The 25,152-nt window shown below is 40.9% G+C and overlaps 1 protein-coding gene across 1 annotated transcript; it reads right to left on the bottom strand.

Moving 5' to 3' along the window:
* Positions 1-1,397: 1,397 nt before the first annotated feature.
* Positions 1,398-11,386, bottom strand: oaz2a (ornithine decarboxylase antizyme 2a). The gene is given in 6 exon segments (XM_055041393.1): positions 1,398-2,835; positions 3,298-3,383; positions 3,695-3,867; positions 5,262-5,342; positions 5,344-5,410; positions 11,149-11,386. Coding segments are annotated over 6 exon segments (648 nt in total). The 5' UTR covers positions 11,259-11,386; the 3' UTR covers positions 1,398-2,704.
* Positions 11,387-25,152: the final 13,766 nt, after the last annotated feature.

Below are 25,152 nucleotides of genomic sequence, written 5' to 3'. Positions count from 1 at the left end.
GTAGCTGGTAGAGCTGTTGGTTTGGAGGAAAAAGCACCCCCCCACACCTCCAAAAAAAGTTAGGGGGCAGCAGAGGGCAGCGTGTTTTCAATGGATTATCTGGCCAATTTTAATTGTTCAGGTCGGAGGGTGGAAAGTGAGCCACTTCTGAGAAAAGGCCGCAGCTGATGCTGTATCCGCTCATCTCCTTTCCCTCCGAGGTGCGTTTATGTAAAGTGACCATAAGATTAAGGCCAGGAGGGGACTATCTGCCTCTTGTTTAGTTCAGTGGATTAGTGGCACTGCTCCAGAGTAACATGAGTGATGCTGTTAACGATGCTTCAGCAACAGAGGAAAGATTCTGACCCCCGCACCCTCCCCTCCAAGTTGGACCCATTGTTTTGATCTGCATTACCTAGTTCTTCTTATAGAGATATGTGTTTTTGTTTCCAGAGATTAGCTCCCTCAGAACAGCTTTTTTCCCTTGAGGACAGTAACAACACACACACACACACACACACACACACACACACACACACACACACACACACACACACACACACACACACACACACACACACTCACACAGTTATAAAAAGGTTGGTTACTGTTTCCAAGACGCTCACAAATCAGCTGAGAGTGTTCTGGCTCAGGCGCTAGAAATAGATCCCTTCTTCTTCTTCTCCTGACCCGGGAGCTTGTTGCCACATTTGGAGAGGATCCAGCTGCAGCACGCTAAATTGATTATCAATTGGCTGGAGCAGAGCTACAAATAATAATAATAATTTAAAAAAATTTAAAAGAAATGCTCTGATCTTCTCGTGATTTGGCTGCTCCGCTTGGGTCCGATTTCACTGACTGACTTTGCTTTTTGTCCCGTGTCGTTTCTCTGTGTGCAGCTTCAGATTTCAACAAGTCACATTTCAGACATTTTAAAGACCGTTCAACATTGAATTAAGGTCAAAACGGAAAAAACTATAGAATGACTGGGGAATCAAGAACAGCAAAAATTGTGACATTTTTGCCATTTGTGCATCTGTTTGTGGTGTTGTGTTAGCTGCCAATTTTAACTATTCAAATCGGAAGCGTTGTGATTTTCACACACACAGCATACCAGCTCATTTAGATGTTGAAATTAACTTGTTTCATTTGGAAAAATACAAAATCCCCACAGCACAATACCACCATCACCATGTCTCATAGTATGTTGGGGCTTTTCCTGATTAGTTGACTGTTCAGGCGATTAAATAAAATGATTCCAAAACTTTCTACTTGACAATCATTTACTGCTTTTAAAATGGTCTATCAGATATACAAAAAAAAAAATAAAAATCACAAGATATTTTTCCCCACATTCAAACAACTAAAAGCTGCATCTTTACCAACTCACAAGTAAAAACCACACACACACACGCAACCTTTGTTAACAACCTTTATTGAAACGCCCTCCGCACAAGAGACAAAAATCTGAGAAGTGTGGATAGTCACTTAACGGCTGCTAACTGTTTAACTAAGAACAAAAATAGAAAGGTAAATCCCTGCACAGTCACAAAAAGAAAAGAAAAAAAAAACCAAACAGCAGAGAAAATGTTCATATTGATAAAAAATAAATCTGATAGACTTCATGTATCAACCTGTAACAGCTTACAGTCGGTGCTCAAATCAGTAGCGGTTAAGAGCAGAGCAGGTGGGAGGGAAAGTGAGGCGCAGGCGGTGCACTTCGGGGGGGGAATGTGGGCCAAGGTAAGCGTTAGCTTGTATTTGGTTAGCATCAATGACAGACAATTCTTTGGTGTTTAGTTGAGACAGAAAATTATGAAAAAATTAAATGAAAATTCTCGGTGGGTTTGCTACAGTGCTTATTTTTTTCGTCCACCCAAAATTTGCATATGTAATCAAGCTTACTTAAAACAGAGGTCTGAATATGCATGGGCTGAGTATATTACATTCTTTTTTAATAAGACTCATTAGTTAATAATAATAATAATAATAATAATAAAAAATTGCACTCTCCTCTTTAGGCACCTGCCATTTTGGTAAAGCTTTAAGGTTCGTCCTGTTGATCGTCGCGTGATGGGTTCAGTCCGAGATGGGATCGTTTGTGAAATTTTAAAAGTAGCAAAACAAAAAAAAAAAAGGAAAGAAAAAGAATAAAATAAATGCTTTCAAAAAGTCAGAGCCAGGGACACGCGCTGGAATGATACCTCGACATATTGCAGAAAGTCAAAAGGAACCGTCAGTGTGTGCTTACATGTTCAATGTAACAGATTATTAAGCAAAGGAAAAAATATATATATATTTATAAATCAACCATACACATTTAAACGCCCTAGCATCATAGCTCGCATCGTGTACAGCACTCAAAGACACACCAAAGTCTCTTAGGAAAAAAAAAATGGTCGAAGCCGTCAGACGAGTGGATATGCTGAAACTTTGCAGCAACTTGTTTATTTCCTCCTTTCGTCCGTGGAGAGAAAATGACCGAAGGTGGAGGTAAGAGGGGGAGGGGGGGGGGGCAAGGCCAAATTAAATGTGACGACTCAGTTCGAGCTGCAGCCCTCCCATCTAATCCAATCTGCGGATGTCTTCAGGGAGAAAAGCAGCGGCATCACAGAGACCCCTCCGCCCGGCGCAGCTGCCGTCAGAGGGAAGGCTGAAGACTGGGAGGCGTGTCGATGTGCGGGGGAGAGGGGGAAGGTGTGGGGGTGGGCGAGGGAGGTGGGGGTCACTCTTCATCCGAGCTGCTGTTGTCCAGAGAGTAAGCCATGAAGGCCAAATCGGGTCGGGCTGGTACCATGGGGTTGCCCGGCTTCACCATCTCGAAGCCCATGTAGTGGAACGTCTTGATGATGACCACTGGAGGGGAAACAGGTTTAGTGTCACCATGGAAATCCCCCACACTAGAAAAACCCACTAAATCTAATGAAAGTTTGTAGAAACGCGTTTCTTTCCCTTCTGCTTCTCGTTTGTGCCAACAGCTGCAAATCGATTATTTTTGATAATTAATCGAAGAAATAAAAGAAATTGGGCACATTCTGCAGAATTTTTGCATAACCACTAAATTTTATTGTATACAATCTAAGAAATACATAAGTTAAAGAAAATCTTTTTTTAAATAATGTTTTTATTATATTACAGCATGTACTAAAAAACTTTTTTTTTTTTAAAGAGTCTGAACGCTTGAGCAAACGATTAATCAATGACTAAATTAGATGGCGGCTATTTCAAAAGTAGATTAACCGTTTCCTCGCTGTGCCTTCCTTTGTGCCGGCCCCTTAAATAAATGCCAACAGTTCTGAAATGACGGGAGCTTCTTACTTCGATCCTCTCTGTTCTTGTGGAACCACAGGAAGACGTAGTTGACCTTCAGTTTCTCCTCGGCGAACTCCAGCAGCGCAGTCAGCCTGGAGACAGAAGCAGATGGAGTTGGAGAGCGAGGAAAAGATGGGCAGTGATGATGCATAAAGTTCTTGCCCTCACCCCCAACACACTCAGTCCCCCCCCATGTATCTTTTCTTTTTACATAAGCGACCCAATTTTACATAACGCAGGGCAGCAGCCAGCAGGATCGGGTTACAGCCACACGTACGGCCAGGAAACACAATGCCACCTGCCAGAAGTCATTTCTGAAACCACTTTCAGAAACCGCTTCCAAAGTATTTTGTGAACGGAACCCCAATCCGCAGCATTTCCCAGGACGCGCTCTCAAACGTACCCCTCCTTGCTCCCTTCGGCCGGCGAACCTGCTGGGATCTCCAGGAAGAGGCTGTCCCCCGAGAGCACCGTGTCCCAGAAGGCCGAGCGGCGCTCAGTCAGCTGGTAGTGGAAGCGGAGAAGAGAGGGTCTCCCGCTGACCGGGGAGGCCTGGGTCACCGTCAACCTGTCATCCTGCCGGGGGGAAACGGCAAGCAGACGGGCTCAGTCCAAACCTTCTGGTCCAGATTAAGAACGGGTTGACAGCGAAACACAGGAAAACGACAAAGAAACTGGCAGGGAGGGCTTTAGCGTTTCCATTGATTGGATTCAAGCTTCTGTTTGTTTGCACTTTGAATTCAGGTCAAGTCTACCAATCGTAGGGCCAGGAATCTTTATTCTTTAATTATCAGAACGAAGTCAATACTAGAAGGACAGAGCACCAATTTATAGGAGCTCAAACATAAAGATTTCAAATGAGAAAAGTTGAGAATCTTGTGACGTTTCATTTGATATCAGTTTTCCAGACAATAATCTTTTGATGTATCAGCATCTAGTTATCAGCAGTGGGAGTTTGAAATGATTGTGCAGACGACTATTTCGAAAGAGTTACTTGCGTTAGACCCTGATAGCCAAACGTTTCACTCACTGAAACAACATTTTTCTCGTTATTTTAAAATGGGTTTTTTTGGGTAAAATTGTGTCTTTCTGCAAATGATAATTTTCTCATGATTAAAAAAAAAGATCATTGCCTGACCCTAATGCTGCGTCGTATGACTCTCAGAATAAAGTAACAGCCACTTGTGGAAAGTATTTTTTGTAAACGATGTTGCATTCAGTTATAAAAATGATGTAAATGTATATATTAAATACGTCTAGGGAAAAAAAGTGTAATTCTTGATTTAAATGCATTGGCATTAGGTCTCTGTCTCTTTGAAAATTCCGCCTTTTTCTGAAACTCCACCTCCAGGAAGTCATCACAACGTGGCTCCTCTATTAACCCTTTAATAACATCTTACCAGCGTTTCACTGTCAAGTAGTTCATATGAGCTCGCACAGTTCCACCGCATGTTTGCTAATTGCTGCTGGCTAGTCTAGAGGAGCTGAATCTGAAGCTCTGAAGAGGAGCTGCATCTCGAAGGCCCAAACAGGCGTTTTGCACAGCTGAATGGTTACGATGGGAGAATAAAGGATTTCTCAAATATGCATGGAAGAATTAAGGTAACTCTCCGGGTATGTTTTTGATGAGGGAATAATAATGTGATGTAAAGCACAGGTGTCAAACTCCAGTCCTCAGGGCCACTGCCCTGCAGTGTTTAGATGTGCCACAGGTACATCTAAATACTGGATTGAAATGGCTCGATTTCCTCCTCCTTGTGTAGATCAGTTCTCCAGTCTTAATGACCTAATTATTTTTTTCAGGTGTGGTGCAGCAGAGGCACATCTAAAAGTTGCAGGACGCAACCCCTTGAGGACTCGAGTTTGACACCACTGATGTAAAGCTAAAAAAAAAAGAAAAAAGAAAAAAAGGTTGGTTTTACATGACACTGTCTCTTTAAAGATGAAGTCAGTCATTCCAGTTACCTCACCTTGTGTAGTAGCACGGTGTGAGAGTGATCCCTGACCGTCCCTCGCCCACCCGGGATCTTCAGCTGTGGGTGAGGGGCATCAGGAGCACCACAGAGGCCCCGGAGCCTGAGGGATAGAGCTGGGCTTCAAGGCCCCCGATAACCAAGAACTGCAAAGAAAAAAACGACAACAAAAAAAACAAAACACAGATGAACCACTTTATGTCTCACAAAGCTTTGGAAGCAAAGTCTTCAAGCAAAGTCTTTACATTAAGAACATTGAAGCTTCGCAACAGAAGAAAAAAAAATAGCCACACAAGCTCTGAGCTAAAATGACAACTGCAGTAAAAAGAAAAGGTTATGATTAATAACAGTAAATTGAAATATAATAATATTTTCAAACAACAAATCAACTACTTCCTTTTTTTCTGAAGGCATTTATTTTTATTTGTGGGGAAATATGAAAATAGCAACTATTGCAATGACAATAATAGTTCTTTGTTTTCTTCAACATCCTTTCTGAACTTCAGTGGATTAATCACCCACATCTTCATCAGGCAATACAAGAGAGTGGACGTCTTATGTGTGGATTCATGTGGACAAAAACTTTTCTGAAAGTGATCTTGTGTGTGTTTGTGTGTGTGTATAAACAATTTGAGGGAAATATTTGTTTTTATAAAGACAGCTATTTGTGAATGAGATTTGATACGAGATAACTACTAAGTATGAGACCAAACAGGAAGAACCTGTTTCCCAAGAGGTATATTAGCTTCTGATTTACAAAGTCTTATTCTGTGAATTCAATTTTTAAGTTTTGTTTACTACTTACTATGTTGTGACAGTTCGAAAGCAACTTTTTACCCAAGCCCAAGATCTCTCTATTAAAAGTAACTTGCATGTCTAAAGTTCAGGGTTATGTCTTGCACATAGTTTGAAGTAGTTCTTATCCAACCAATTACAGAACTTTTTTTTTGCAAACAATGGTGTAATGTACACAAACTGTTCAATTTATTTGTAGCGAGTTTCAGTTTGTTTACAAGTAGCCCGGCAGACATGAAAGACTAGGATTTATTATGACTGCATTTCAAAGAGATCCAAATGGCCCATGCATGTGCTGCGAGGCACGTATCACAAACGAGCGCCTGATCTGTAAACACCTCTGTAAATAGCTTTGAGGGCTTTTTGGGAACACCTCTGCGTTTTGAGTTTCAGACGGTGGCTGGAAGCAGCCGGGGCGCGGCACCTTTACCGCATCATCACAGACACTCTGCATGTTGTGGATTAAACTGTAATCGGTCAACACAAACTCATTCAGCAACAAGCCGCCTGACTCTGTTCTGTCTCACTTTCCAAGTCACTTTGACTTGGGCCGTCAGAATGCATGAATATGCCATGACATCAACCAGTACCATTGTTGCTCCGGCTGTTAGTTTAGGGGTTTTGGAATAAAGGGAGTTAAATATAATAGCAAGCCATACTTCCACTTCGCAGAATACATGCTACTTTGTGTTGGTCTATAGCTAAATGTTCCCTAAAACAACAAAGGTCAAGGGGTATTAGAGTGCACCATGATGCATTCCTCTCTGTCTAAAATAACCTGAAATAGAAACTTTGGACAACAATCTCAACAGCCAAACTGATATCAGGGACACCAGTGACAAGCTGTACAACTCAGATGGATGAAGCCACCCGAGAGCTCGCCAGCATGTCCAGACCTACTTCTCCGGTTCCGTCTTCCCTTTCAGAGACAGAGACCGTCCTTGATGGAAATGCCAGGTTGTTTTGAAAGGCAAAACTCTCGTCGTCCTCTGACATTTCTGTCACACTCTTAGGAACCCATCCCCACTCTCCCATAGCGGCTGCAGACATCAGCCACCGCCCCACCACACTCAGCGAGAGACTCTAAAAACGGAATGTAGGTTACATATTCAAGTCTGACTTATGGAGCGACAGGCTGTACCGTTGTGAAGGCCAAGCACATTCACAAGCTGCATTAATATGCCAGTGAGGATTTAATCAGCTGTGTGTTGGGAGTTGAGACCGAGAGATGCCAAGTGCGTCACTGTCTCGTTGTGCAAGGGGGAGGAGAGAGAGGGGCGAATGCTTCCACCGCTGGGCTGCTCTTCCTGAAGCCGAGAGTTTTTTTGAGCTCTGATTCAAATTGGATCGGTTCGGGGCGTGAATGGAGAGCCGGGCAGCATAGAGCTGGGCATGGGGTTCAAAGACAAAGAGAAAACATTAATGACGTGTTCTCTGGAGGAGGGGAAGAACGTAGGTGCACGAGACCGGACATCAACTGGTTTGTGAACAGAAACAATTTGATGTTTCAGGACAGTGCTTTGGATTTAGCACAAACGACAAAAGGTGGCGCACACAGGAAAGAAAACAGAGACTGAACCAGGCCTTCTCCATTCCACGGACAGAGAGCCGGGCAGCGTGACGGAAAAGACACGGAGACAGAAACAGGAAAGGTACACGTGCTGTGAAACCTGAGCAGGGATGGACGTATTCCTGTCAAAACACATGACTCTGACCCCTGGACCCACCTTGGCGCCGCTCGACTGGTCAGACACAAACAAGTCCACATCATCTGGAACTCAACTACGCAATCAACTACGCAACATTTTGTACAACTGACTCAAATTTGTCTTGAGCAGCTTTTGATGCATTTAAAATGGATGGAGTAAAACAGAAGCTCTGGCTGTATGGTTTCAGTCGTCAACCAGAGTTTCAATAAGAATATTGTGGTGAGAAGCGCCATGTTATAGCAGGACGTGGTTGTCCAACCAATGGCGCAACAAAAAAACTGAAAAAATATTATTAATGACTTCTTACGGTTTTTATTATAATAATTGTTCTGTATCTTCATTTCTTTGCATTTGACAAAATTGTAAAGCTAACCTTATTTTGCCATTAGCTTAGCTTTTTTGACCAGTCGGTCAATTCTGGTGCATTTACAGAAATGTTCATTTATGTGCACTGGCCCCATCAAATGAATAAAGACATTTCAAATTTCAACATAGGTTTCCGAATAGGGATGGGTATTTATTGTAAAAAAATTCTCAAAGAAATTTTGATTTGTCGCTGCTGTGATAAATTTAATGACAAAAAAGACAACACAACTGACAATATGAATGGCAAAAATGACAAAATGTCATTTTTGCCATTCTCTCCATTGTTTGTTTCACAAGAACATCTTTAAATATCAGTCAATTCAAAAATATGATTAAATCCAGTTACTGTGTGCAGTTTAGTGAAACAAATCGTATCTTCTAAGTAAGTTGAATCTTGAAGATGTTTTTCCAAGAACAACATTTGTGTTTTGTGGTGCTGTTAATGTTGTGCCATGCAGTCACAGTCACCTAAAAATGTAACAAATAGTTTGCCATCTTTATGAGCACCACAACATATTGCAATAAAATTCCATATTTCCCACTCCTAGTTCTGACTAAAAAGCCAAGCGATTGGAGGATTCTCCAGAACACTGATCTGCGACCACGCAGACCAACATCAAGACTGACGATTCCAGAGTCAGACGTCAGCTGAAACTGCTCAGCACAGTTGACGTCCAAGTGCCCTGATGGAAAATTCAATCCTGAATCTCCCGGCAACGGCTGAGGCGCTCCATCTGCCAGTGAATTAGAGGAACACCAAGTAGCACTCAGCTAGCCCAGGACAGATCATTTATCGTACCCAGTGTGTAACGAGCCCCGGCACTCGTCCCTTCAACACACACATTCCAGTGATGGTTTGAAAGGTGACCCGTCAGAAAGACCGGGGTTATATAATCAGCTAATGTAGGCCAGTAGCTGCCTTCAGCAGACAAGGTCATAGCAGCAGAGCAAATATAGTCGCAGCATCAATTTATCTTCTCCACGCTGCTCGCTGCAGGTCAGGACATTGACCCATAGAAGACAAAAATAAGACCTCTGATTGGGAATGCAGAAAACAAAAAAAAAAAAACAACAGGCTACAATTCAATTTGTTCACTCATCTTAAATTGACACGGATTTGTTTCTATGAATGAAATGAGCTGTAAGCCACGTACTAAAGACAAACGCTGTGCAACACTAGTTGGGTTTCCATTACAAATCTGCCATAAAAATTGTTGGTATTCCACTAATGTTGAAAAGACATAATTTTGCAATTGTGGGGTCTCCATTAAATAAGAAACGCAATTAAAAATGGCAAATGAATATGTTTATTCATGCGCTAATTCAAGAACAAACTCATGAATTGAGTTGGAGTCTGATACCGTGCCGTGGTTCTCCAACTCCTTGCCTTCGGTTGTTTTGTGCCAGTGGCAACATCTGGTTGTTGATCACGTCACGAGACTTGTGTGATGTGAAAAAAGTCTTTCCATATCAAAATAAACCAATTCTGATACAGTCTAAAAACACACTTCATCCAAGCACCAAAACCATTTATCAAGTTTTTTTATTATTATTATCATCTTAAGTGCCATGTTTTCATTGAGTGAATTTATTTCTAAATGTCAAATTGCACAATTGTATGGTCAATGGAAACACAGGTAGTGGTGCACCAAACGTAACACCTTGGTGCACCACTACCTGTGTGCACCACAGCGTTTGACTGATACGAGTCATGTTGCTACAAATGACTCAGGCACAGTGCAGGAATGGTACAAGCCTGAACCTATACCAAGTTTGATTACAGTCTGCCCACGAGATTACGCCGAGAACATCATCTTTCAACTGCCAGAGTGCCTTTCTGCAAAATCCGGTAGTAAGAATGCCAAAACTAGAGATTTTAGACATCCATGTCTGAACCTCAAACACCACAAAGATGTTCTTTCGAATCAAACGCCCTATTCAGTGAACTACAAAACTTCTACTTCTCATCATTCTAAACAGCTAATAGGAGAAAAACGTTTTGGTCACCATCTTTTTCCAGCACCAGAAATGTTTCAAAATAAGTCAATGGGAGTAGAGAGAGTATTTTCAATGACATGCCTGCGGTTTGTTCAGGCCGACAGCTCAAGAGCGCAAGACTTCAGCAGATAACAGGAAGTAAAGATCCGCCGCGTCCTTTTGAGCTTCCGTCTCTCGTGGAACATCCAGCATTTGGGAATGCTGGTCGAATTTTAGAATTTCTCAAATAATTATTTTTGGGGGGAATTACACATGGACACCACCTATTTAAAATGCCATATCTAATTTTGCCTTTAGTTTTGCACACCATGACTCCTCTTTAACTCATTTGAAAATAACTTCTTACCACATCGGGCAGAAAGACTACAAAGAAATGATCAATGCTGTTCTTTTTCTTCTTATTTGTCTTGATGGGATTTTTGCTACAACCTGGAGCAACAAGCAGCTAAATAACAATAATAATCATTTTTAAAAATCAGACATCGGCCAGAAAATTCTGATCGACACGCTGCTACGTCACTCGATTTTTGGGGTCCAATTTAAGTATTTTTTTCTTTCATTCATATGCATGTATGCTGTGTTGTTAAGAAATGGGTTGATGAATTAGAAAGAGTTCATCATGGTAGAGCTGGGCATCAGGGTTGCTGTGTTTTATAAATCACTGGAAACCATTTCAACTGGAGACAAAACTGGAAACCGTTGCAGTGTGGTTCAGAGCTCTGTCTTTACGGCACACTGAAAACTAAAACTAGATCTCCTCCTCTGTTCATCCCTGTTGGTGACAGTTCCTTCCTCCTCGGACTTTAACTAGCTTCTTTGTTTGTGAACAGCGCCTCCAACCATTTGTCCTGTTTACTTTGAGAGCGACAAACGAGTTCAACAACTTAATAGCTTGCTTAGAAGTTAACGACACTAAAAAAAAAAACACGGGGTCGACCCGGTCAAAAACAGCGGTTAACCCATAGTCACATATTTCAGTGAAGGAAAAAACAACAACACAACGAACAACTTCCTACCTTTCCTCTGTGTTCAGCATGATAGCTTCGAGGAAACTCGGCTCTTTACGTCCTTTTTGACAACCGGAACAGCTGGGGCTCAACAGGAAGTCCACAGATAAGTTAACCATCAGCAGGTTGAAGCAAACTTCGTCGGTAGCTCAGCGTCGTCGTCGCTTGTTTAGGCGAAGGGGCGACAAGCCTTACATCACTCAGCTGTTCGCTCGGTCTGTCGCGAGCCGCGCAGGGGCACTGGCTTTTAAAGCTGCAGCAAGGCATCATGGGTAATCCACCTCGGGCTGTTTTTTTGTTGTTGTTTTTGTTTTGTTTTTAATTTGGCTTCCAGGAAATCAAAACGTACAGTGAAAGGTTCATTTCGTTTCAACTGCCTCAAGACAATTGATGTCAACAGTCTGTTTTTTAATCATTTGTGCAAAAAAAAAAAAAAAAAAAAAAAACAATGAATAAATAAATAATAACGGGATAGTTCGGGGTGGTTTTTTTTTAGCTGAGAGGTTCATCTCAAAAGTTTACAAGCAACTAATTTGTTGCTTTTCAGAGCAGTGGCCAAAATAAAAAATGGAAGAGGCTCGTGACCCTGACTGTTGCTTGAGCGTGCAAGTCTTCATACCGAATCAGATAAAAAGTGGAACAATGGCAAACATTCAGCATCAACAGCACTTGTATTGACCAATATATTGCTTTTATTAGTTTCAAAACCTGTTTGTTTGTCTTTTTTTTTATTGCATAGCCTTTATTGTTACTGTTTTTAGGTATGTAGGTAATTATCTGGACCTCAGCTTTGAGTAAAAAAACCACAGTAAGAAGAAGGATAAAGTTTTAAGATTTGGAGCGTTGATCAGCATGGTGGTGGCAATATTATGCTGTAAGGCTGTGCTTCATACAAACCAAATATTACAGGTGGTGTGTGCTTATTAATAAGGCCTTGGGTGTATAATTTTTACGAATGCTAATTAGAGATAATCTAATGTCAAACATCAGATGTGAAGCTGTTCTTTCAGAAAAATGTATCATTTTAGGCTAAAAATTTATTAAACTTAAGACAGGAGTAGACGTTTTCCGCATCTAATTTTTCCTGACAGTTATCTTGACATCACAATGTGATTTGTGTGTGTACTAAATGAGATTAGCGCGTGCACACACACTCACACACACACACACACACACACACACACACACACACACACACACACACACACACACACACACACACACACACACACACGCACCAATCATTGAGATTAACTCGGTCACTTTAGAAACCCATCAGGAAAATAAATTTGTTATCTCCAGAAAACCATCATGGAATGAAAGTTTCAAGAGTTAAAAATCTCTGAGTTGTTTCTCAAAAATTTCTGAGGTTAATCCAAAAATTTCAGGGTTTTTTCTAGCAAATTTTCAACATTTCAAGCTTAGAAATTTCCTTGTTTGTTGTGAGTTTTAAATAGATTTTCTGAGATTAACCTCAAAATTTCTGTTTTTCCTAACCTATCATCGACCTTTCAAACTCAGAAACTTCATTGTTGTTTGTTTTTTTGTTTTTTTTTGAAAATTAAAAACTAAAAATTCTGAGCTCAATCCAAACAATTTTTGAGTTTTGTGGCAAAAAGGTACATCGTTTTTTTTTTTTTTTTTTTCCACAGTGGCTCTAGTATGCCATCATAGAATACAAGTGTATTAAAAAAAAAATTTTTCAGAGTTTTGCTTTATTTATTTTTTTTAGGACAACAGAAAGTTAGAAGAATTATTTCAAAACTGAGCATAAGTTTTATTTTTTTTCCTGCACTGACCCCATAAAGCCTCTCATTAAACCTGCTATCAGTCTCACTAACATCCCACTTGAACTCCTGCTGATTAATTCATCTCGCGAAGAGCGATAAAAGGTCAGGTGCCGTTCACACCTTCACCACCTGGTCCTCCCTGACCAGCCTGAGGCGGCCGGCCGGGTCACCGGCCTGCGCCGCTTTCAGCCCCGTCAAGGCGACACGTTGAAACGCGGGAGACGGTTTGGTTTTTATGGCTTCTCCTTCAGCTGCTGCTCTGCAGGCTGGTTGTAAGACAGTTTGCCCTGAAAACAAAGATGATCAGCTTTCACCTGAGATTGGGCTCAGGTTCTGATTACCCACAGCGGAAAGCAGAGAATCAGTGCCGCATGCGTTCTTCCCTGGACACAGGTCTGTGTATTCACTGTATTTATTTCACCACACTTCACAGATAACTTCACACAACAGCATGCAGCTTCTACGTGAGTGCTTTTGTCTGAGTGAACAGCAGCTGCGTTTCCATTAATCGTAGAACTGAGCGAATTGAAATTCTGAAAATAAATTTGCTTAATGGAAACGCAGCAATTCCTAAAACGTTTCTTCCGTATTTAAATAGATCTAATTTTGCAAAATGGAAACTTCTTTTTTTTTTCTTGCATCACATGAGTCATACGATCAACAGCCGGACTTACTACTGTCGGAGAATACAAACAAGAAAACAACAGGAAGTAATTGGAGGACAACAGTTTATTGTGTGATCTAAAAAACAACTAAAAAAAGCACTTAGCTACCACTGCATGCAGATAGAGTGCAATATTTTAAAATGTATAAAGAAAGCGCATAATATTTTTTACTGCTCACATTGAATTAAATAAACAGTAAAATGAGAATGAAAATAGACTTCATACTTCAAATTGCATTATTTAGAAATTGGATTTTCACCATATATTCCACCATCCTGATGGATCAAACATTCAGTCTAAATCTCCTTTGATAAGAGTGCAGAAATAGCAACAACTAAATATGAAAATAACTATAAACGAAAGGTCTCTGTCTCCCAAGAAGCTCCTGCTCTTTCTGAAACTCTGGCTTCAGGAAGCCATCGCAGCATGGCTCCTCTATTAACCCTTTATTTTATGCCGGTGTTTCACTTAGAGTGAGCTCAGCTGACACGCATTCTGCCAGGTGTTTGCTAATTGCTGCTGGATAGTCTGAAGGAACTGAGTGGGTGAGTGAGTTGCAGAGAAAGTGGTGCGCAGGTCACCTAGCGTTTTTCGCTACTGCCAGGAGAGACAGACAGTATTTCTCAAATGTGAATGAAAGAGTCATAGCAAGACACCAGGTTTGTTTTTGATGGTGTGAGGGTAACATTATAACATGATGTGAAACAAAAGAAATTCAATTTTACACAATGCTGCCCCTTTAAGAGACAATGGTGTATCTGAAAGCTTCTTAATTACATGCCACACTTTTTGGATTTTTATTTTTAGATATACTTCCTTTGATTTCACAGATATTCACTCCTTTGGGTATGTTTATAGCTTGAAATATCAATGGAATTGCATTGAAATTGTGCAAAAGTGAAAAGCTTTTCCAAAGCGCTGGATGTTTTTGTTCTAGTCTTGGCCTTGCTGCTGGTTTTTCCATCATAGTTCTTTAGAAGTCAATGATGTTATGAGGCTTTGGTTTCTTTAATTAACCTCACAGGTTAATTCAAGTCTGGCCGTCAGGGACATGAGGGAGCTTCTGAAAAAAAAATACAAATAAAACTTGCTGTAATGGAGTTAGAGATGTTCAGGAAGCGTGTGTGTCGTTGAATCTGTGTTGCTGTGGAGAATCAATATTAACAGCCGACCTGTTTTAGATTTTCGTCGGCCACATTTGCTCAATGACCATTTATACTTCCTCCAAAATCCAATCAGTGCCTCCACTTCAGGCCCCTTCTGATCCTTCAGCCCGATTGGTACAGCGCATCCTCTCATTACAGGAGCAAATCCTGTAAACAGGCTGCACCCTTTTGCTAATGTTGCTGCAGATCGTTCACAAAAAGGGCAGAAATCTTGTTTTGAATGTGGACGCATCTCTGTATCTCGTTTCTCATCAAGTCTGATGCGATGTTTGGGTTTGAAGTGGTGAGTTTAGGAAAACTCAGTCAGTGCTGTGATTTACACACGCTCAGCAGGTGTTGTCCTGCGTTACATCACAAAGGTAGCTGTTCCACGAAGGCCGGCGGGTGGTAATGACCCCCTCGCGGCCCCGTGTCCTTTTGCTCGGCCAGGCAAGCTGGACCTCTAGCACACACACACGCAGATGTGTGTGTCGGGATCAAGTAGCCATGCTGCTATCTTGTTACGAATCCAATAATCTGCCTGGTGCTGGCACTGTTTTCCATTCTTCCTTATGTAACTGGGTCTATGTTCGGATCCAAGCTGACAGTCGGAGCCACGCCGGGGACAGTCAAGGACTAACAGACAGACATTTCAGGAGGCAGGACAAGACTTTTCTTTGAAAGTCTCTTCTTTACTCAATCACATTTGTTGTGTTCGGGGATTATATGTGGGCAGTATTTTGTACTTTCCAGGCACATAGTGCAATTTTATAGCATAATCAACTAGCTATGTTACCTTCAGTTATAGAAGTTTCTGTATGAAAAATGTGACTCAAAAGAAAATTGACTTAAAATTTAGCTTTACATTACTCATTGAAATTGGGCCTCTATCTCTTTAACAAAGCCTTAATCTTTCTGAAACGCCGCCTTCAGGAAGTCATCACAACAAATGTTTTTACCAGAGTTTAAAGTAGCTCCTCGAAACGCAGTTTCACCAGCTGGTTGCTAATTGCTACTGGCTCATCTGAAGGAGCCAGGGAGGGCTGCTCTGTGAGGCAGAAGTTTGGAAATTGCAGCTTTTAGGAGGAGCTTCGTCCTTGAAGGCGGAGCTAGATCCACCCAAAAAACTTTTTTTTTCCCCGAAGCATGAATGAAAGATTCCAGGTATGTTAATGATGAGGGAATAACTTTATAACACCATAAAAAGTTTCAATAAAGTATATTTTAAATAGTACTGCTCCTTTAAGGAGGAGAATCTAGTGCTGCAAGATCAGTTGTGGAAAAGAAACAATGTTCAAAATGCTAAACCGTCAAGTAAAAAAAAGTGAAAGTTGTTTATGAATTTGACCCTTCAGGGATTTCATCCACTGTGTAATGTGTGCACGGACATCTGAGGGTCCACAAAGAGAAGAAATGGAGACACATGGAGCCACTTTTGTTACATTACAACCACAATCTTCGATATATTTGAATCTTTGAGAAGTTTCTATCGTGAGAAAACGTCCTCTCGTCACCTGCAGCAGCGTGATTCACTGCTCTCCCCGCACTCACACTCAGTAGCTTCGTAAGCTGATTGTCTCTCCATAACACCCTCCATCAGAAGTGTCTCACTATTTCCTAGTAGAGTAAGCAGCTGATCTCGTCATCAGGCACATGCTGTTGTCAGTCCTCACACAGAAGGACGACATTCACAACCAATCAATCACACATCGTCTGCTGTGAGCAGGTAAGAGAACTGCAACTGTGTTTACATATACACAACAAAGTTAGGGTGCGTTCACATCAGTCCTGTATAGTCCGCTTTAACAAACTCCAGTTTGTTTGCCTGAAAAGTTCAGTTCATTTGGGGCAAGTGTGAATGCACAATTGAACTCTTGACGTTGACTAAAAAAATGAACACCCCACAAATCTCGAGCTCAGTTAAAGTAAGGTGGACTCTGGTGAGGGTTGAATGCATCATATGTGAACGCCAAGCAGACCGGAGACCTCTCCAAAAGCAGGAAGCCAGCTAAACCGCATGGCATTCTGGGTAAATATAACCAAAACAAACGCATGTGTCCAGAGCTAGCAGGAAAAATGGCTCCTGGTCTTTTACCAAAGACAAACGTGAATTCCTACAGACGGCAAAATCGGACACTGCCCTATTTCTGTTAAGATGGAAGACGTGCTCATGTCTTTTTCAGAGGTTTTAATGGTGTGATTCTTGGTCCAGCTGATGCAAATCGAGGGAAGTGTGTAAGTGGGTAATCTCTCCATCGACTGGTGCCTTCAGTTGCAAACAGAGCCACCGTTTCTAAAAGAAGCCTCTCTTGCCCCCAGAGCTTTATTGTTTCATTACATAAGTCCCGCTATCCCGTTTCCATCCACCGGTCCTGTTGGCACACTGGAAGGTCTGAGAAAACTTTCCTGGCCTGCGGAACAAGCTGGTGACTATGATGGCCTATGAATATTGGATGAACAGATGCATTTGAACTTCTTCTTTCATGCATATCAAACTAGATAACATGGGGGACGTGGCACCACATCCGTTGCCTCTGCTCGAACGCATAGATAAATATTTCATCCAGCTTACACAACCTCCAGAAATAGCGAGTCAGAATAACTCGGCAGGGCTGCTATTACTCAACCGCTGCAGACGTGCGAGAGTGCAGCATCACTTTTATTGTCTAATGCAGAGCACTTAACAACGGCGTTATCACGTCCCCTGAAGTATGCATCCGGGGCCAAAGGGGTAAGCGGCTTTAATTAGCAGCGTTTTCTGAGCTGCGACGGCACGTTGTCTATTTCAGGAAATGTGGAAGTCGTTATCTCCTGTGATTTCAGTTCCTACCTGCACTCCTAATTTTAATCGTCAAGCTGAGACAGAGATGTTAAAAAGAAGAGGAGATGAAGCAGGATTATCAAGACAATAGAAAAACCCATTTGCCCTCTCTCATACGGCTGAAAGAACCAATTGGTGTCATTTTATACTTGGAAGATCTTGCAGCTTGTTCCTGAGAAAGTTTTTTTGTTTTCCGACATAGTGTCTGAGAAAAATGTAGTGGGGACCTTTCTTAAAGACTTCCTGGGAATCCTGCATTTTGGCTGCATGTAAAGGCCCGAGAGCTGTTCAGTCAAACCAAAACAAAACTTTTAGGTCGACACGCCAAGCACTGTGTGTTGTGGGAAGGTAACACTGCACCCATGGGGAGCAATGAACTGTTGTTCCCCACCGCGAACCAAAGCAGTTCGCGGTGAACCTGAAACATGGAACACAATTATGATTGGAAGTCGAAATTTTTTACTTTTTCTGACACGTCGCTTGCCTACATGTACATGTCTCAAGATTTCACACCCACAAATTTCGTCAGTCACTTGGCTAGAGGCGGGCAAGCTCTTCGTGTGTTGAGGAGTCCAAGTCCAAACCTAAATACAACTCAGAATCCGTGGCAGGGCTTGAAATGCAATGTTCTCAGATGTGTCCAGTCTGTTTTTCAAAGAGAAATCAAAACCAAAGGAGACATATCCTAATAAAGTTGAAGCCCAACTATGTCGAATTGGGATTCATGTCCGAATGAAACGCGCTGAAATTTGTGCCTGTAAACCAGGGAGAGAGAAAAATGAAACCGTCAACAGAGACAAATGCTTTTGCAAGACACTGTTTCACACACTGTCAGTTTTGGCTGCATGAGAGATCTGAATAAAGTCAAGTTCAAGTTCAAAATAACAACAGCCCCAAGTCACGTCCACAAAGATAAGCATATACAAACATGTACGAGTCAGAGAGGAAACCGATCAACAAGACAAGTCTAAATATACAATACAAGCCGCAGCGTGGGAAATGTCACGGTGGGAATAGAGGATTTTTTTTTTCTCAATGAGTTTTTGAAAGTAGTACAACCAACTTTGGGTTCCCACCCAGTTTATAACAGAGAAGCCGTGTCACGTCCATTCCTGCATTGTTCACCGGTTTCCTCTCTGCTCCCTCCTGCCCCCCTTCTGTTTCTGTTTCGGCTCGTAGAGGTTTGTTGTTCTCCGAGCAGGAGGAACTTTCTTCAGGACGTGGTCCGAGCTGTGTTGACATGCGGGTTCCCACGATCTCCTGCCCTTCCTCCAGAGTCGCTGCTTGCTCACAACTGTGTTCAGGAAGACCACTGAGAGTGCGCGCTAATTCAGGCCAGGCGCCAATGTCTTTCACAAGAAAATTTGTGAAAGGCCGCGGGTTTGAATCTTTCTGTCGCGCCGCTAGCACCAAAAAAGTATCATAAAAGCTTTAAATGACCAAATATTTCTGCAGGCTTTGCTTCCGTGGAGCCAGACTGTCCTTTGATCGCCTGAAATCTAACAGTGTTCTGAAGTTTTTCGAAACAGGATTCAAGTCTGAATAAAATGGGCTGAAATTTGTGCCTGTAACAAGAGAGAGAGAAAAAATGAAATAGTCAACAGATTGCTGATATTTTTGTCATTCATTTTCTTTCCACCTGTTTGTGGTACAACACTCAAGGAAAGCTGTTTGCTTTACGTCATGTTTGGACAGTTACAATGAAAATGAAATATTTTTCATAAAATGACGTTGAAAATTGAGTTTCTGTAGAAGACCGTCATCAAAAATAATGGCCTAAGTTGTATTTTGACTAAAGTAATTCATTTTTTGGTTAAAAAAAAAAGTGTTGATTTGTTTTTTGTTTTTGTTTTTTTCCAAAATCCCTGTCCCACCTCCCCCCCCCCCAAAAAAAATTTGAAGAGAAAAAGATGACACAGCATGCTTAACAATTCTGAGTTTCTCATAAATCCTTTATTGTTTCTGGCTAAATATTATATTCACTGTTCCGTGTAGGGAAAGCCATGCCTTAACTTTTATATCCGGACTATCAAAGACTCTGACAAGAAATAACTATTAAAACAATTAAAATCTGCACTGCTTTGAATGTACTGTTGGGAACCAAAGCTTTTTCTGATCGCATCTCCACTGAAGATGGCGATCACCAGAACTGGGTAGTAGCTTGTTACATTTACTCAGCTGCATTTGCTCGAGTCACTTTTTGGGGAAAAAATTCACATACATGAGTATTTTTACTACTGCCAACTTTTTACTTTTACTTTTTATTATGAAGTATAACTGGTCTCACTGGGGTAAAATGCTTGGATTCTCTACCCACTGAATAAAGAACATACATTATTTTAAATATAAACTCACCAGACTCAGACCTGCACCTGCTCATAAGTCTTACACTCAAAGAAACTAATTGAGCGATTTTTTTAAAATAACTTTTTCATTTTAGTCTGTCTTATTATGTAATTGTTAAACATAACTTCAAAACATGATTCATGTTTTGATCAGTTACTCAGTACTTGAATAGCTTTTTTTTTTTTTGCCAAATACATTTTTACTCTTGATGAATTTCTTGGACAGCTACATTTTACTTTTTCTTAAGTAAAAATATGTTGAAGCAGTTTTACTCTTACTTGAGTATAATTTTTGGTTACTACACCCACCTCTGGATATCATATTCTTTGGGGGGAAAAAATATATATCCTGTTCTACCTGAGAAAGGGATTTTTTTTCCAAGGAGTCAATGAACCTGAAATTTAAATCTATGTTCTGTTTGTGTCCTGAGCTTTGCAAATGCAAATGCAGGTCAATGTGTCCAACTTATCAGAGTAAAACCTAATCAGATATTTTTTCCTTTAGTCGTCCCAATTCAATAAGACTCTAGTTGGTTTGTTTGTTGGGCTTGTGGTCCAGAATTACTGCTATGGGGTTTCATTTGCTCTCCCAAATGTGTACAGACTTTATTCATGAGCTGATAGCAGCAGAAAGCACTAAATTTGAGTCAATATATTGGATTGTTTGCGTCTATGTAGTCACATTGTATGGCCTCGTTTTGCTGAGAATCTCATGCTATGTATTGATCACGATTGTGTGTGTGTGTGTGTGTGTGTGTGTGTGTGTGTGTGTGTGTGTGTGTGTGTGTGTGTGTGTGTGTGTGTGTGTGTGTGTGTGTGTGTGCCAGGTTTTTATATCTTTATGGGAACCTATTCTGTCTTCAACATGGGGTGCTCCTTGTGGGGACATTTTCTTGGTCCCTATGAGGGAAATTGTTGTTTTTGGGTTAGTGGTTAGGTATGTGATGGTTAGGTTTAGGGTGAAGGTTAAGGTAAAGGTTAGGTATGTGATTGTTAGCGTTAGGATTATGGTAAGGGTTAGGCTGTAAAAATCACTGGAAACCAATGTGAAGTCTCCACAAGTGATGAAAATACGACTGTGTGTTTGCGTGTGCGTGTGTGTGTGGCAAGAAAGTAAAGCATTGCTCAATGACAAAAAAAGAGCAGGATGTGAACGCTTGTGGATGATTCCTGTGTGCCAGAATAAGTCCGCATTTCTTGTTATGATCCCCTCCTGTGTTCCTTTAATCTCTCTGACAAAGCCGGTTCCAGTAACTATGCCAGATATGTCCGGCCAGCCACAGCTCGCCCAGCAAGGCCAGTAAAGGTGAAGAATAACACAGTTTTGCCGGACAAATCCCCAGTCACCACAAACGAGGGCAAACCGAACAACAGAGGGTTTAACCGAGAGCACGATTGTGCCAACTTCAGGGAATTCTTTCCATATTTCTGCTCCTGGTGAGTCACTGGACGCCTCAGTGGATCTGGGCAAAACAGGACGGCCGTCTGCCACTGGACCAAAAGAGGTTTTGTTTGGCTGAACCGGTGGCAGCCACTTATTCATGGAAAGGTATGTCAAAACAAAACACAAGACAGTACAATGCAAAAGTAGCCTCTAACCTTTTTCATGTTTTGTAAGGAGCCACAATCATCAGAATTACAAGAAATGAAGGCCTGGAATGTTTAATTCGGTGTAATATTTGAGTTTCATTTGTGACAGAAGTGTGGGCTGCAACCAACAAATATTAGAGTAATCGATTGATCAATTACTCCACTGATTAATCAATTAATCAGATTTTTAAAAGTGGGACAATCTACAGATGTTTTATGTCAATCATAAGTTTAGGTTTAAATGCAATATATACATATTTTTTGTACAGTTTGGCTTAATTACTACTCTGAATATATACATATTTTTTTTTACCAAACAGCCTTTTTAAAAAAGATTTGTATTCATCAATTAATGATTAATAGATTATTAATCTATTGCCAAATATTTCAATAATTGATGAATCACAATTCATGTGATCAATCGTTTCAGCCACACATGAGTGATAAGAACCACATAAGCCAAAAGAAGAAATAAAGGATATTTTTGTAGCATTCTATATAAATGCCAACATCCCATGAAAGAAGATGTTCCCATGCATTTTATTAATTTATTTTTTAACATTCTTTGTTTTAAAAGCAAGGGGATCCAGAACTGGCCCCTGTTGCCCCCCGTCTAGAACCGCCCCTGGTCAATCACATACAATCCCAGTGAAAGCCAGTGGTAGTTGTGTCTGGTTTCAGTGGCTCTGTTGATATTGTGGTTTAAGGGGCAGATGAAGCCCAGTGATTCACATCTAAATTCCTTGCGTTCTCTAATTAAATCAAAACATGATGGGGTGATGTAAGGATGATCTCTCTAAATCATACACCAATCATAGTTTGCTCCTCTATAATTAGACAACCTCATTCTAAGCTGCCTCTGAAATTAAAGATGGACTTTTCCAGCTTTGGGAAATCTGAGTCCGGGTGTTTATCTGTGAAGCAGCAAGAGCAAAACACGGCTGTTCACATCTACTCACCTAGTTTCAGTCAGTGAAGACGATCTTATCGGTGTAATATAATGAACATCAGCTGGTTTGCTCCTGAACTATAATGCAAAATGCTTAAAAAAAAAAAAAAAACTAATTAAAACTTTTACTATTTTCTATAGGTCACATCTAAATCACATCTAAATGGGACAATACAGATTTTATTCAACGTTAAAAGATGCTTTTCTTTTTGAACAAGATTGTCAACATAAAAAAAGGGGGGATTCAATAACTTTCAGCTCCAGAACTTCCATAAAAGCAACCCTTCTGTGGACGGAGCTAATCAGCCAATCAGAGGTGCACGTCCCATTATACAGCCAATAAGAAAACAGACTGTGTTTCTTTCTACTACAAAGGAGCCCTGCCAACAACATGCTGCTTAAATGTTTTTAAAAAGCACTCGTGTGCAAAACAACCTCAGTCATGACGTAGTATTATGTTTTAAGTTACAACTAATCTGAATGTCAGCATATAATGGCAAGTATACAAACAAACACTTATTTTCTGTCCAAACAATTCACTGATATCATAGACGTTTTTAAATTTCACACATCTCCAGATGTTGAGTGTGTGAAATAACACTAAACTTTAACTACAACTTAGACATTTTTGACTTGACCTGGGGGGGGAAAAAAAGCAACTTTCTTGTTGGTTTGTTGGTGAAAACTTATATCTCAGGTGTTTGTGTTCACTAAAATATACAAAAATATAAAGGAATCAATGCATAGATCACCAAAAAACATCAAACCCACAGAAATAATGAATGAACAATGAGTTCATTACTTTTAATTGCCCTGCGGTGGAAAGCAGGGCAACGGTCTCATGAATGAATAGAATCAAATACAGAGAAGATTCTGGAAGGGAGTGATGCATGTATCAGTTTAGAAAGTGCTGCCTTTGCTGTGCCTGTTTCAGGAACTCAATGGTGTTATTTTTGGTCCATTTCTACTCCACGTCTTCGCCTCGTGAGTCTCGTGTCCAATTTGGAAATGAGATATCTTGGCTGTGCAGCGAGATCGGCTACATTAAGTTGTATTTCTGAATCAAAGGGGTGAACTGTTAACAGTAATTGCTATTTTTGTGCACCAATGTCACAATAGAATTTACTGTAACAGGCTTAAAAAAGGATCAGGAAGATTCAGACAATCACAGGAAAGAGCATCTAATATTAACTTTCTTCTGGATGAATAAACACACTCTCCCGGTCGTCTAAGCCACACCGTGTTGGTGGTATGGCATCAAAAGGGAGTCAAGCGAACTGGATTTTTCACCCAGACTTATCCAAATGCGAGGCAAAAGCGACACAAGACCCTTTTTTATTTTTTTTTTAACTGTAGTGAAATTACTGGAAACCACAAACATGCAACTGTGCTGTGTGACGGCAGCTTAAGTCTGGTGAAGGGGCGCCCTCTGCTGATCAGTCTGAGAACTGTAACATGGCCAGACTTAGGAGGGTGTGGGCCCTGGGCTTGAGCCAAGGTGCGGGCCCTGCTTTTACATATGATCCTGTCCATAAACTTTATCTACCTGCAAGCTCACTAACACCAGCCACTGTCCACCATGAGAGAGGCTGATGGACAGTCCCAACCACCAGGTCATCTCTTCATGCAAGGTTTATAACAGTCACTCTTCGGCAACTTATGTTGCCGAAGACATAAGTTCGGCAAGTCAGATTTTTAAAGATTCATTACAGGTGCTACCAGTGCACCTGTAATGAATGTATAGATCATTACTACAAGCAAAAGTCAATTTAAAAAAAAATAGTATGTCTATTCAACAGAGCTTTCCTAAGGCAGAAAAACTTGACAATGTTCTCTATCCTCTATGTACAATATTTATTGAGCCTTCATTTCTATCGATCTATCCGTCTCCCTCCCTCTTTCAATTTTTATCAACTGCATCTTTCTCTGCTGTTATCAGGTTTATTTCCTTACTAAGATCAGACAGTCAGGTTATTTCCACTCTGAGAGCCAAACCTGGTCAAAACTTTTATTTGATGACGACTGGATTTCAGCGGCGTGTCAGGATGCTAGCTGGAAGCTAAAGCTAGCTCCGCTTTTTTCAATTGGCATTGAGCGCGAGCGAGCAGCGCAGTCGCATTACTTCTCTGTGACTTTAGCTGCTTTTTTTTCTTTCTCTTTGAATTGTTCTGTTGCTTTTCTCTGCTCACAGAGACCCGTTTTCAGAGCGTCGTTGACTTTTACCGTGGTTTAAAATGCTAAACATGGAGGGGAACTCGGCCTGCACACAGGCTTCAAAACACGGTCTGGAGAAGAATCGTTTCTGATGTTTGGAAAGATGTTTCACTGTTTTAAAATTAACATGCGTATTCCCTGCTTCTTGCTCAGTCCAGTAAGCTCACGCGTTTTTTTCAGTTTTTACCCAAAGCGCCGGATCAGTACTGGGCGGGTTATCCGAAGAACCTCGCCCTTCCATTTTCTTTGGTTTTTATTTATTGTTTTGATTGTAGTGTTTTAAAAATGTCTTCCAGTTCCAGTGTAGGGTGTTCCTTACAAAATTAAAGTTCATCAGTCTTTAGGAGGGCAGAATTGCGTTTTTATTATGCCCTTATCCGTATTTTTGCTAGAAAATGGTCTCAAAAAAACAAAAAACCCCACAATATTTACAAAACTTTGGCATACTAACATCAGCTCCACACCTGCTGTCTCCTTTATTGGAATCCGTACCT

The sequence above is a fragment of the Poeciliopsis prolifica genome, unplaced genomic scaffold, assembly GCF_027474105.1.
Source record: "Poeciliopsis prolifica strain line A6 unplaced genomic scaffold, Auburn_PproV2 SCAFFOLD001, whole genome shotgun sequence".
NCBI lineage: Eukaryota > Metazoa > Chordata > Actinopteri > Cyprinodontiformes > Poeciliidae > Poeciliopsis > Poeciliopsis prolifica.
This window is presented reverse-complemented; position numbering and strand designations above follow the sequence as displayed.